This window comes from Terrapene carolina, unplaced genomic scaffold (genome assembly GCF_002925995.2).
Source record: "Terrapene carolina triunguis isolate 2854851 unplaced genomic scaffold, T_m_triunguis-2.0 Scaffold30, whole genome shotgun sequence".
Lineage (NCBI taxonomy): Eukaryota > Metazoa > Chordata > Testudines > Emydidae > Terrapene > Terrapene triunguis.
The window spans coordinates 2,682,124-2,695,495 of NW_020664381.1; the positions used below are offsets into that span (position 1 = coordinate 2,682,124).

General features: G+C 37.8%; 1 protein-coding gene across 2 annotated transcripts in view; it reads left to right on the forward strand.

The window, feature by feature from the left end:
• Positions 1-390: 390 nt before the first annotated feature.
• LOC112117098 (Down syndrome cell adhesion molecule homolog) overlaps positions 391-13,372 on the forward strand; it is a 508,166-nt gene continuing 495,184 nt past the window's right edge. For both annotated transcript variants that reach the window (XM_029911462.1, XM_029911464.1), the window contains exon 1: positions 391-508. In XM_029911462.1, the coding sequence (XP_029767322.1) occupies positions 406-508 (103 nt within the window). In that variant the 5' untranslated portion in view covers positions 391-405. The remainder of the gene's footprint in view (positions 509-13,372) is intronic.

Here is a 13,372-nt window from a genome sequence, read left to right on the forward strand (position 1 = left end):
TCTTACCCTTGCCATTAGGATGAAGAAAGTCTAATAATATTTTACTTGCCTGCCTAATTTGTCTTTATCCTGGGTGAATTGTGCAAGATCAATGCAAGAACTGGAGCAGGGCACGATCCCACCATTTTGGGTTTGTGGCTTTGACTAAGCCTGCTGTAAGGCATGTGAAAGTGAAAGGAGTGATGGGCATGAGCTCATCTTCTGCTTTCCCTTATAAAGGCCGAGGAAATGTGTTGTTTACATTCAGTCCTTGGGGAAATGATACCCACCTGTCTTTCCAGACAGGACTTCTTTCTATTTAATTCTACCTTGGCTTTACCATCTCACTCATTAACAAAAACTCACTATTCTTCCATTTTAGTTTTACGGGAACCCTACACAGTCCGTGTGGAGGACCAGAAAGCCATGAGAGGCAATGTAGCGGTCTTCAAGTGCATTATCCCCTCCTCTGTGGAGGCATACATCACTGTTGTCTCTTGGGAGAAAGACACAGTCTCACTTGTCTCAGGTAGGCTTTAATGGCTTTCTTTCCCTATTGGATATGGTTTCTGTGTTTTCCATAATGTTCAATGGTTCCTTTGTGTTGATTATAGCTGAATGATATTTCATCTTTCCACTGTAATTAATGTATAGCACATTTAGCTCGGATGCATCCTCGTGATTAGGTGTGACTTGAAGCTTTGAGACAGCTCTGGCTTTTTTTAGCTTGCTCCCAGGGAAATTAACATGTATTTTGTTTTACACTAGACACAAAATCAGAATTTCTTGGCATTGTGGCGTAGTGTTGACATGATGGGTTTTTTTAAAGGAAATTCTGTTTGCCATAGAATTTTTTGTTTTGAGTGTCATAATCTGTTTGTTGGGTTGTGATTGTTTTCTAGTGGTGAAGTTAGTTATGGAGTAAAAGAAATTTTGAGTTGCATTTATTTTGGTTCTTTTAAATGATATGTGCAATTGACTCCCATATTTCAATAATATTTTTGTATCAGGTATGCCTATAAACAACATTTGGAAGCTTTCACAGTATGAAAGCTTATATATACTATCCACAGACATAATATAATAACATTTTTGATGTAAGCCAAATATATTTATGCATATATTGAAGTTAAACTGTATGTTTATAAAAAGAACTATCTGCACTGCTGTGTGTACAGAAAATTTACTTTGCTGTTGGAAAACTGCAAACTTTCATGAAAATAATTGAATTTTCTAGTTAGGACTCCGCAAAACATCTACAATATGTACTGAAAGTATGTATAGATGCAGCAAAGATCCCATTTAAAAAAAAGAAGAATCCCATTGAACTGATTTAACCTCACAAACGGGTCTAGGAGTGAAATCCTGGCTCCATTGAAGTCAATGGTGGGTGTTCTACCGTTGACTTCAGGGGAGCCAGGATTTCACCGTAGCAATCCAACATTTTCTAGCTAATAGTATGTAAGAAATCCATAGAACAACATATGTGTATATAGACTGTATCATATGGAAAGTGCATGTTGTTGTACTACAGCTGAAATGTGTATTATGCGGATAAACACAGAATACATCTGCTATTATATGCTCAAGTAAATGATGTACATACACAGGATGTGAAAGTACAGCTGTTGAGTATTGCAGCAAGGGGACAATAATCAGAGCTAAATGTCAGTGCATTGTATATTAAGAATGTGTTTATACTATGCTACAGTATGTGATGAAATGAGTTAAAGATTGTAAGTTCCTAGGTTAACCACCCTCCATTTTGGATAAATGTGGTGCTGATAGAAATGGAATTCTTTGTTTCTATATATCTTGTTTTCTAAATTTGACTTCCTGTCTCTGGTAAAACTATTGTTTAAATGGCTTGTCCCTTCATACATATTTTTGAGACAATATGAAAATAGACTCGTTTGGTACAGAAATGTAGTATTTTAAAGTGATCAGTCACCTTGTCCACTGATATCGGTATAGTTTTTAAGTGCACTAAATCCACTTTAGTCCATTTTTTTACATTGTCCCATGTGGGCTCTGATCCAACTATCTGATCTTCATGGGTAGAAACCTGCACCCATGCAGACCCCCATTGAACACAAGAACCACAAATCCAGTTATAGTAGTTGGGACTCTGGGATTGCAAATACAATACAGATGATGTGATTTGTGGTCATGCATTAAAGAACAGGACTGAGCCATTAAATGTTACAAATATCTTTATTATTATTGTAACCTGTTAAAAGACTATATAATATAATTAAAATTACCAAACAGATAATTACATGGGTTTCTGTTTAATTTCTCTTAATCTTAAAATAGTCTATTAAGTTAGATAATTTAATATTATTAAAAGTTCCTGCATTCTCAATTATCAATTCAGAACATCTTGAAAAATTTCACCAATGTGACTTGTCTCCTCACAGCCTGATTCCTACCCTGTTGGAACACCACCACATCTTTGGATGGCTCAATTTTTCTCATAATTCTGAAGTCTAGAGTACAATATATGTTTCTGCAGCCTCTTCCCTACTACTGTAGAGGGGAATGCTGCTCCTCTGGAAGCCACAATGGCTACATAGAACATAGAAACAGTCTACCTAGTTAGTCAAGCCTCTGCCTTCAACATCTGTCCTTCTAGTGGCTGAAAAATGATTAGGGGTATGGAATGGCTTCCATATGAGGAGCAATGAATAAGACTGGGACTTTTCAGCTTGGAAAAGAGACGACTAAGGGGAGATATGATTGAGGTCTATAAAATCATGACTGGTGTGGAGAAAGTAAATAAGGAAGTGTTATTTACTCCTCATAACACAAGAACTAGGGGTCACCCAATGAAATTAATAGGCAGCAGATTTAAAACAAACAAAAGGAAGTATTTTTTCACACAACACACAGTCAACCTGTGGAACTCCTTGTCAGAGGATGTTGTCAAGGCCAAGAGTATAACAGGCTTCAAAAAATAACTAGATAAATTCATGGAGGATAGGTCCATCAATGATTATTAGCCAGGATGGGCACGGATGGTGTCTCTAACCGCTGTTTGCCAGAAGCTGGGAATGGACGACAGTGGATGGATCACTTGATGATGACCTGTTCTGTTCATTCCCTCTGGGGCACCTGACATTGGCCACTGTTGGAAGACAGGATACTGGGCTAGATGGACCTTTGGTCTGACCCAGTATGGTCATTTTTATGTTCTTATGAAGGAACATAATAATAGTCCTTTATTGATCAGCTGGGCCTAAACATTTTTTCTCATAGGACTTTTGACTTTTTTAATTGATGAAGCTGCATCCATTAAAAATCTTCTCCTCCTCCCAAAGCATCTTTATAGACACAGAGAGCAGTACAGTATCACCATTCATTCCTGTCCGTGTCTTGTTCCTCCATTAAGTCCAGTTTGGTTATGTCCCTGGAAGAAAAAAAGTGTGGAACTGCATTTCCATGAGCTGGTTAGGGTGGATTCACCTAATAAGCCATTACATCTGGAACTTATTTGTTTTAGAAACAGTACAGCAAGCCATTAAAAATGAAGACTTAATATATTTATCATGGCTCTGATCCTACAATAGTATATCTGAAAAAAAAATTGTGTGCAGTCACAAAGCAAGTAAAAACTATCTATTAAAACTGATGCTCTTTAAAAGGTTGTTTAGTATATCTTGCCAGATCAAATATAAAGTCTATATTTAATTACAGTTGTTCTGATGAACTCCTCAGTACCAGTGTTAAAGGGAGGCAGGGAACATCAGTCCAGTTTAACTAGAATGACTGTAGGGTTTGCTGTTTACTATCACAGTACTTTAGCAGCAGCTTAATAGTGCTAGCTTTTTAAAAAGTGACGTGTTTTATGAGACAATTGCCTTGATTTCTCTCCATGATCAATTCAACAATAATATGGCCGTGAACTCAAATGGTAGATATTGATTAACCTCAAAGTCTTGGATTCCCAGTGCTGATGAATAGGATGCTAAGACATAACAGGACTATTGATCTGTTTTCTACTAGTGATCAATATTTTGAGGGAAAATGTATACTAACATAGGTACCAAATATGAGAACAACTTTCCCATGTGTGTCTGATCAACTTTTGTGAAGTGTTGAAAAGAAATAGGCAATAGTATGTTTTTGCATCTGACAATTTAATATTAGAACATTAGTGACAGGATAGGATTAAAAGAGAAATATGGCTGATTATCAGAGAGTAGCGGATGTCATCAGAAAGGAAAGTTAAAATGAGCAGAAACCACTACAAGGAATCTGCTAGGGATGTATATTTACTGGAGATTATCACAGACTGTATTAGACAAAATGCCATGGAAACAGTGGAATAAAACTAAGTATACAGTACTGTAAAAGGGAGAAAGTTGAAAATAAAATCTCCCATAAGGATTATCTGTTGAAGAACACACAAGTAAGACAGCAAGCGTAGACCTATGGAGGGAAGTGTGAGACTTCCTAAAAAAGGTAAACAAGCCAGCACTCTTAACAGGTGCTGCATGTTCTAGTTTTAGAAGAGTGATTTTTGCTTTTGAATTAGTTACACTTGCATACAGTCCTTTCAGATATAATCTAGAGTGAACATTTCAGATACTAAAATATATGGAGACCCCATCCTGAATTTTAGAATAAAGGGACTTGCAACTGAGCCACAATCCTTGTTTCAGATGCTCCGCTATTACACAGTATGTTAGGTGTCCTTTTTTTCTATGTAAAACCAACTCTCTGCTTGCTTGCTTGCTTGCTTGCTTGCTTGCTTTTAAAAGCATTGCTGCTCATTAAGGGACAAGGAAGGAGAAGATTAAGTGGAGGGAAAAGAGTGGAAGGGAGGAGGGTAAATAAACTGTAGTCATAGTAAGAGAGAACCTTTCTTTCTGGGGGTTACAACGGTATGAGACACAAACAAATTGAAACTTTGTCTGCTTTTCCTATAACATTAAACAGACAAGGGAAAGCAGACACTGAAAAGACAGCAGAAAGGATGTACTATGATATGCATTAGAAGAAAATAGAAGTGAAAAGAAAAAGAGAAAAAATATAAACAAAACAGTTCAATAATATTGTCTATAAAAATCTTTATATTAAAATATTTGCAATTTTACATTTTGAAGGGGTAGCTGTATATAATCTAAACACACACACTCTTTATATCTGTTCTTGGTTTATTATGAATACCATGTTAGCTAGATGATGAGAACTGTGAGGTTTTTTTGAGATTTTAATGGGCCTGTGTAGTTTAATGAGGTTAATAAGAGGTGCATGGACCCTTCTGTGTAAATTCCCCCACTTTTCCTGTCTAATAACAAACCTTGAAAGGATCTGAGTTGTGTGAAAAATAGGATGACTTAAAAAAGGTAGAAAAAGAAGAGGGACAGTATTTATTGTGGGGATTTAAGTAGCAGTGAAAGAATAGCAGCTTTGAACGAAAGGTATAGAACTATGAAAGGTAAACAAGTCCCTGAAGGGCTTTGATTGACATGAGGATGACAGCTGTTGGGTCTTTGAGCCTCTGCACTTTCCATGGGCCATAAATTAGACACAGCGGACCAAGGCTTGAGAATGTGTCAGTGATGCACAATGACCTGCATTTAATGTAATGAATTGCATAATTTACACCACATTCTTTAAGTCTTAACTTTAGAAGGCTCCAAGGGTTCTTGGATCTCTTTCCACCAAGAGTTCTATGAATTGCAATGACTGATGGTCAGCAGTCCTGTTTGCCAGTAGTTACCACATAGTGGTATCTAAGATACAGAACTGAAGTTTTCATCTGTACTTATATTTGGAGATTATGGCAGCATCTCAAAATCCTTGGGGTGATCATTTTTCTCCTTAATAGTGAGCATTGTGCATGGTTAAAATGGGTTAAATTTTCTAATTAATATTATTCATGAATGTAGATAGTTTTCTATATAAATTATAGTCCTTTAGAAATATTGGCAATATAGAAGATGGTCCCACATGCAAAGATGAGATCCAGATTTGAATGCATCCAAAATTCACCCATTTCTCTCTAACAATCAACAGCCATATAACATAACTTTAAATGCTCTAGCTCTAAGATTTTTCATTGTCCAAGTTGAACAGAATAAAAATCTAAATCGCTAGACCTGATTTTGACAGTAAAAGAGGTTTAAACATATGTAGAGTTTTTGAATAATCTAATGTAATATCAATAATGCAGCTAAGGACTTAAAATACTCTTTTAAATTGTAATACTATACAGAAAAATGCCACAGCCAGACTCCTCCTCCTTTTTCTTTTTTTCAGGGCATGATTTCGAGAGTTGCTGAGCACCTGCAACTTCTGTTGATTGCTAGTGACGTTAATAGGAAGTGCAGATGCTCAGCATTTTTCAGGATTGGACTTTAAGTTTGCTGCAACAGCAATATGTTTTCCAAGCTTCATGCAGACTTGTAAAGCTCACTTATCTCTAAAACTGATATTGCTTCTTAGGTTTCTCTTTCAACAAAGTTATTTTCCTAAGGAACCATTAGGGAAAAGTAACTTACTGCATTATTTAAGAAATGCCTGGTTATTGCATTTGCAACTTTTTCTACATTTGGTAGTAGTGTTTAATGTGGGGAGTACCACATGATAGAAATTAGAGATGGGAAGGATCTATTAGGTTTTGTATACCTCTCCTGCCAGTGCAAGTTTGTGGTATGTTCTCCTGTGACTTACATAGTTCAATTTTAGCTGACTCAAGCAATGTTGTTTCCCCCATTCATTGGAGAATCTTCCCACTGGCTGATATACAGTATCTATTCCATCTATATTTTCTATTACATTGTATCAGAGTGTGATAATCTGAGAACCATGCTAAACTAGGAGGGGAGGATATGTCTAGATCCAAGTGTGTCAATAGCAGAGGACACAGGGAGGAATAATGTCTCACCAGACTTTCCGCTCCTTGGTCCATGAGTTGGCTATGGGGTTCATAAGAAAGCCTTGGAATTTAACTGGATCTGTGTTGTATCCACCAGGCAAAGTATTAACAACTTAAACAGACCTTTATTTACAGTGCAAGTCTCTTCTCCAAGCTGTAGCTGCACACTCTGTAACTCTCCCAGCCTCCTCAACTCCTCCCCCCTCCTTCCTGTTTCCTGTCCTTTCAGACTCCCAACAGCCAGTGCTCCCAGTTCTAATAATACAAGCAGCATCTAAACACCACATTCCCTCCTCTCTTAAGAAACTTTCCAAATTAAAATAAACATTGTTGTTCTAACCCCAGGAACAAATATGAAACAAGACACTATACTGTTGGCAGGAATATTACTCTGAAAACACTGTAGATATTACATAACATAGTCGTTACATAACTTTAGTCCAGGCAGGTGGTCGTCTGAGTCTGACAGGCCGTCTTTTAAGCCCCGGTTCCACTTCAATGTCTTGTGTTGGTTCTACAGTGAAGTCATCCAATGCAGACTGGGTGTTGGCATAATCTCCTCTTGGTGCATAGGCAGGTGCAAGATAAGCAGCATTCCATACCCGCCCATCAGAAAGTCGATAGGTGTAAGGTCCCTTCTTCTGTATGATTTTAAGAGGAGCTGTGAATTTATGGTCCCCTTTGCGTAAGATTCCAGGTTTTCATATTCTAACAAAGGAACCACACTTAAACTTTGGTTCCTTAGCACCCCGCCATTTGTTTGTGAAAGCCTTAGACTTTGCTTGGTTCTGTTCAACTGTCTTTCTTTCAGCGTTACTTAGTGTCCTTGAAGCAAATGCAACAGTCCTCTTTGTGTTGTCCTCATGAAGTTGTGTGAGGACAGCCGCAAGTCCATAATCAGAAGCATCAGTAGTTACAATTGTGGGCAATGCGGGACTGAATAATGCAAGTACTGGACTATGTACAATCAAGTCTTTCACCCTTTCAAAACTAACTTGTGCATCCGTTGTCCATACTAAGGTTGAACTTCTCCGTAGTAATTCTCATAACGGTTCAATCACAGAAGCATAATTGGGAATGAATTTTGCATACCAGGAGGTAAGACCCAAGAAGGAACGTAAGGTTTGCAAATCTGTTGGAGGAGGAGCATTTGAAATTGCCAGGATATGATCTGGATCAGGTTTTAGTCCAGCCTGGTTTCTGCTCACGCTGGCGAAATCTGTAGTGATTAGCTACTACATTCACTTTTGGCACAAAAAAGTTCTTTAATGCAGTGAGTGCAGTCTCATATTTATCATCTGCAAGGGGAAAAGTGTAAAATATACACTGCCCTTCTGCTCCAAGGCAGTGGATTAGCAGAGCACGCTTTCTTACTTCAGAAATCTCTGTAACACTGATTGCAAGCAGATAAGTCTCAGACATACGGATCCAGGCAGTAAAAGCAATTGGAGGCTTACCTGGGCTTTGCAGAAAGGGTGCAGGTGGGTTCAGAGGCAGAAGATCCCATCCTCGTCGCCAAAATGTTGTATCCACCAGGCAAAGTATTAACAACTTCAACAGACCTTTATTTACAGTGCAAGTCTCTTCTCCAAGCTGTAGCTGCACACTTTGTAACTCTCCCAGCCTCCTCAACTCCTCCCCCCTCCTTCCTGTTTCCTGTCCTTTCAGACTCCCAACAGCCAGTGCTCCCAGTTCTGTACAAGCAGCATCTGAACACCACAATCTGTTAGTCTTTGAGGACAGACTGTGGTGACTAAGGTTTGCTGTTTGTGAATTTGGGTTATGATGTCTGATTGGAGGGGTTAGTGATCCGATCAAGATAGAGATGAACTTTCATCTCCTATATCCACTTTTAGATTAGGGTGTGAGCAATTACATGTGTTGTTCAGGCAATTCATGGTCTATAGGTGCATAGAAAATTTTGGACCATTGTATCAGATGTGTCATCTCCATGGGCCTGAAGTTTCCTAGGGCAATGAGTTTTTGGGACTCTTCCACAGTCTCTCTCAGCTTCTCTGTGAAAACCTTCATGATCTGGAGGTCAGTTGTTTGGCATGACTTTTAACTTAGATTTTGTTGACTTGCAAATAAGGGATACACTTGAAATATTCTGACTTTTTTCCCAGGAAAGATTCTTCTTCTTTAGGAGTGAGACAGCTACTCTGTTTCTGTGTATTCTGGGCCTGGTCTAAAGTTCACTGAAGTCAATGGGAGTCTCTCTGTTTACTTCAATGGATTTTGGTTCTGGCCCTCTGACAGGGTGATGTCTGGAATAGCCTGGAGGGATGCTATGGGGTAACACCAGGTCCGCAGTCATCTAATCATGTTTTGATAATGTAGACAAAGGGAAAGAGGGTTCATTGGATTTAAGGTCATGGATAGCGAATGTTTTTTTACTGTTGAGTTAGCATTGCAGAACATATGTGCAAGAGGTGGGTTGGCAGCTGTGAGAGCAGTGTTTTGTTTTGTATTTCTTAGAGTGACTACAGATGGAGTGGACATAAGTAGCACAGTTATTTTCTTTCCGGGTAATAGTTGACCTTTCAGACTTTTCACCCCCAGCCCCTTCTTCCTTTTAGTATTGGGAATGTAGATGGATGCCTGTGGGAGGTTGGAGTAGGGGGCAAGGGATCTATCAGAAAGGGATGTACCAAAAATCCAGGGAGCAGAAATCTGCCCCACCTTTTTTTACTTTATCTGTATTACACTAAGTGAAAGGACACAGCTGTGGGTGAAGGTACTGTAGAGTCAGTACTGAAGAGTGCCTAGGAAGCAAATGGCATTTTTTATTATTTATTTTTCCTTCTCCTTCATTTAAATCTCTCCACCCTATCTCTTCACTCTTTCTTCCACGGCCTTTTTTTCTTTTTCCTTTTAAAGGTAAGGAGCATAGGAGTATTGACGGGATTCAAATCTCTCTAGGGAAGGGATCTTGCACAAAAGGAGGGGAAGAAGAGGTGGCATGGGTACCTTGGAGAGGAGAAGGGGCACTGCCCTTCCTTCCTTCCTTGAGTGGGGAAGGAGAAATAGTGAGGATCTTCTTCCTGGGTCAGGTCTTCAAATATTAGGAAGCTTTTCCTGACACTCAATCTCTATATATCTTTCTAATTTAATGCCATACCTCCTGGTTACAACCACTCTCCCTTTATTATATCACCATCCTTGGAATATTAATAGGCAATTACACGCCACACTCCCTAGTCATTATAGCCTCACCAAATATAAATATATACATAATAATTCGTTCTTCCAAATGACGGAGTCCTTTCAGTCCTTAATCAATTTTATTTCTCTTCAGGTTCTCCTTCCAGTTTTGTCCACATCTTTCTGGTACTGAAGGGCCCAGAAAGTAGCACCATGTTCTAGGGCCTGACCTGTGCCACAAAGAAAGGTGCTTTCACATTCTCAGACTATTTCATAATGATTCTAATATATGGCCTACAGCAATGCTGCAGCACTGCATGTATGGGAGTACCCTTCATGGAGCTCAGCACAGTCCTGGCGGCCTGTTGCGCAATACATCACGTTACAAGACATGAGCGCCAAACTATATTGGTTTTTGGTTTTGATTTTTTTGGGCTATCTTATTATTTTGTACACTAATGTTTAATTTGATATCCACAGTCATGAATAGGTACTTTCAGCAATGTTTCTCTCTCTCACTGGAAATATCTACGCATTGGATTATTTCCCTCCAGACGTACCTGAATTTATCTGTATTTTTCCAGGTTAAATAACATATTGCCTGCAAGATTTTTCTTGCAACTCTGTCTCCCATTATATTCTCTGTCCTCTTTCTGGAGTTCATGGCACTACCAAATATTCTGCTCTCTTAATTAACATGGTGTTTACCCCTCCCCTCCACTGGATCTTTATTAAAGATATGAATTAAGATAGAATGGACTATTAAACTTCACTGTCGCTCACTGGACTCCTTTCCTGTACCAGACACATTGAATTTTATTATTTTTCTTTATTTACAATTCCTCAGACAGTTTTTGATCCATGTGACTTTGTTTGTGTTCAAGGCACTGTCCAAGCCTTTAATTTGTGCGTGTGAGACACTGTCCAAGCCTATAATTTCTGCATGGGCTCTACTCATTCAACCCCCAATCCCATGATGTGTAATACAGATGCGGATTGGTGTGCTCATCTGTGTGGATCTAGCCCTAACTTTGCAATTCTATCAAAAATAGTGATCATAGCATTATTTTTTTTATTATGGCATGCTGTTAGCTGCTTATGGCTCTTCTTACCCTCCTACATATTTACATAATGTATATATGTTGGTGAATAGATACTGAGTATCCTCTGGGTTTTCAAGATGATTCCAACAAAATTCTGAAACTGACCTGAGAAAAACATCCTTTTGATCACTGATGGATTTGATATGAAGGGATGACATTGACATATCAGCTCATTCATTTTAATGAAAGGATGCCTTGCTGCTCAGAACCAATTACGCCATAAAGCTGTTGTCCTATAAAAAATTGATTTTTATTTTTTAATCATTTTAATGGATAATACCAATGTTTATTTTTAAGCATTTTTTTCCTATTTGTATTTATTTCTTTACATTTTCACAGTTGTGGGAAATTATTGGGAGTGGGTGTCAGACAATAATTATGTAATGACAGCAGACATTGAGTTTCAAAAAGTTAAAACTTCATAACCATTAAAACATAAATTGTCAACATCATATGTCAAAATACACAAACTAAATATCCTTAAGTCAAACTCTTAAGTTCTCAAACTGCATTTTTCTTACTTTGCCTATCTGTAAATTTAAATTGATATTATCACTGGTGGAAATATATATGTGTTGATTTATGTGTGTATGGTGAAATTGGCATTTACTGATAAATATCTAATCCTTCCAAGTTTATATATTTGTGGTTTAGCTGTGATTTCAAAGTGGTAAAATGTAGAAACTTTCACTAGCAATGATGTCTGACCTGTATTTTATTTTGATATGGAGTGAATTCATAACAACTGACATTGACATTGATTAAGCTTGAAATAGTATTTTCTGGTGAAGTTTTTTGACCAGTCTAACTGGTTAAAGTAAAATAACTCCATTAATGGGTGTAATACTGTTGCCATGGATAAATGTTTAAATGTTCAGAGGTTCAGACAGACATCCAAAATTCAGATGCTTACTCTGATCCATCCATCTCTCTTGAGAGTCAAAATTGAACTGAAAAGATCACTAGAAAATCAGTTCTATTGATACATCTGGTATCTCCTGATTTCACTCTGGCTAAAAATATCATAAGAACAGCTTTTCTTCTTCTGTTTCTTCACTTTGGTCTCCAAAATGCAGACCCCAATAAAATGTGTATATATATTTGTTCAGTCTAAGTTTTAGATGATCAATCATTACTTAGGAATACGGGTCAATTTACAACCAGTGGTCTGTGCAATAATTACCAGAACTACTTACTCCTAATTTTCTGGGGGAAGCACTATCCTCTTGCTTGGTGATAATTGATCATCCCGTGTATACACAATAACAGTTAAAACTTTTTGGCATTCAGTAAGAGGCTATCCCAAATTTTCTTTGCTTTTTCTAGTGATTTGTTAGAAGAATTGAATCTGTTGGCTTTCTTGTAGGAGAAACCCTAAACAACTATTTTAATACAAAGAAATGCATTATACTTTCGGTATATTTCTCAGCTTTTAGGCTACTGGTTTTCTAGTTCATATCTGCCCAATTAGAAACAAAAGGTGTTTGTTTTATCGTGCATTCAAATGCTATTTATGTTGAACTAGTAAAAATGTTTACTCCAGGCCACGGAGACCAACATGATGCCATACTTTCAACTGACAGAGTAGTGTGATCCACACAGACCTGTCAACAAAAGCAGGTCAGCAGGATTGTGCAAGGAAAAAAAAATCAATAAATCTTTGAATTAATCATGCAGCTGCCGGAGAGAATTATGAGTGCATGAAATGAAGTGTGTAGGTATATATCTATGGCAACTATTTTTTTTTTCTATCTCAGTTCAGTCTCTCTTCCTGTGCTTACCTGTTTTTGGGTTTTTTTTCTATTTTAATGGTTCTGTGTCTATTCCAATATGTTCCTCTAACATTCAGAATCCATTTAAAACTATCTAATCAAATTCAGTTCACAGAAAAATGTGTATTAACTTTCTCTGTACTGCCATTTTTCTCCATCTGAATTTTATGCAAATTGATATAATTAATACAAGAATTTTAGCTTGATGTTTCCATCTCATGCAGTGAATTGGACTGAAAACAACTGATGCTTCATTGCACAGAAGAGTTAAAAATTCATGTCTGCACTGCTGATGTCTCAGGTGAGCCACTGTCCTCATGTCTAATTGAGCACTTCTGCAGCAGTGCAGTGGGGTATGAGCTTTGACCTCTCAGGAGAAAAAAATCCACACCTGTGCATGAATGCCAACCCAACTTCCCCATCTGAGTAGGCAGTTCTGAATAGTATATCACAGACAATCACAATCAGTAAGCTTGATTTCTAAATGT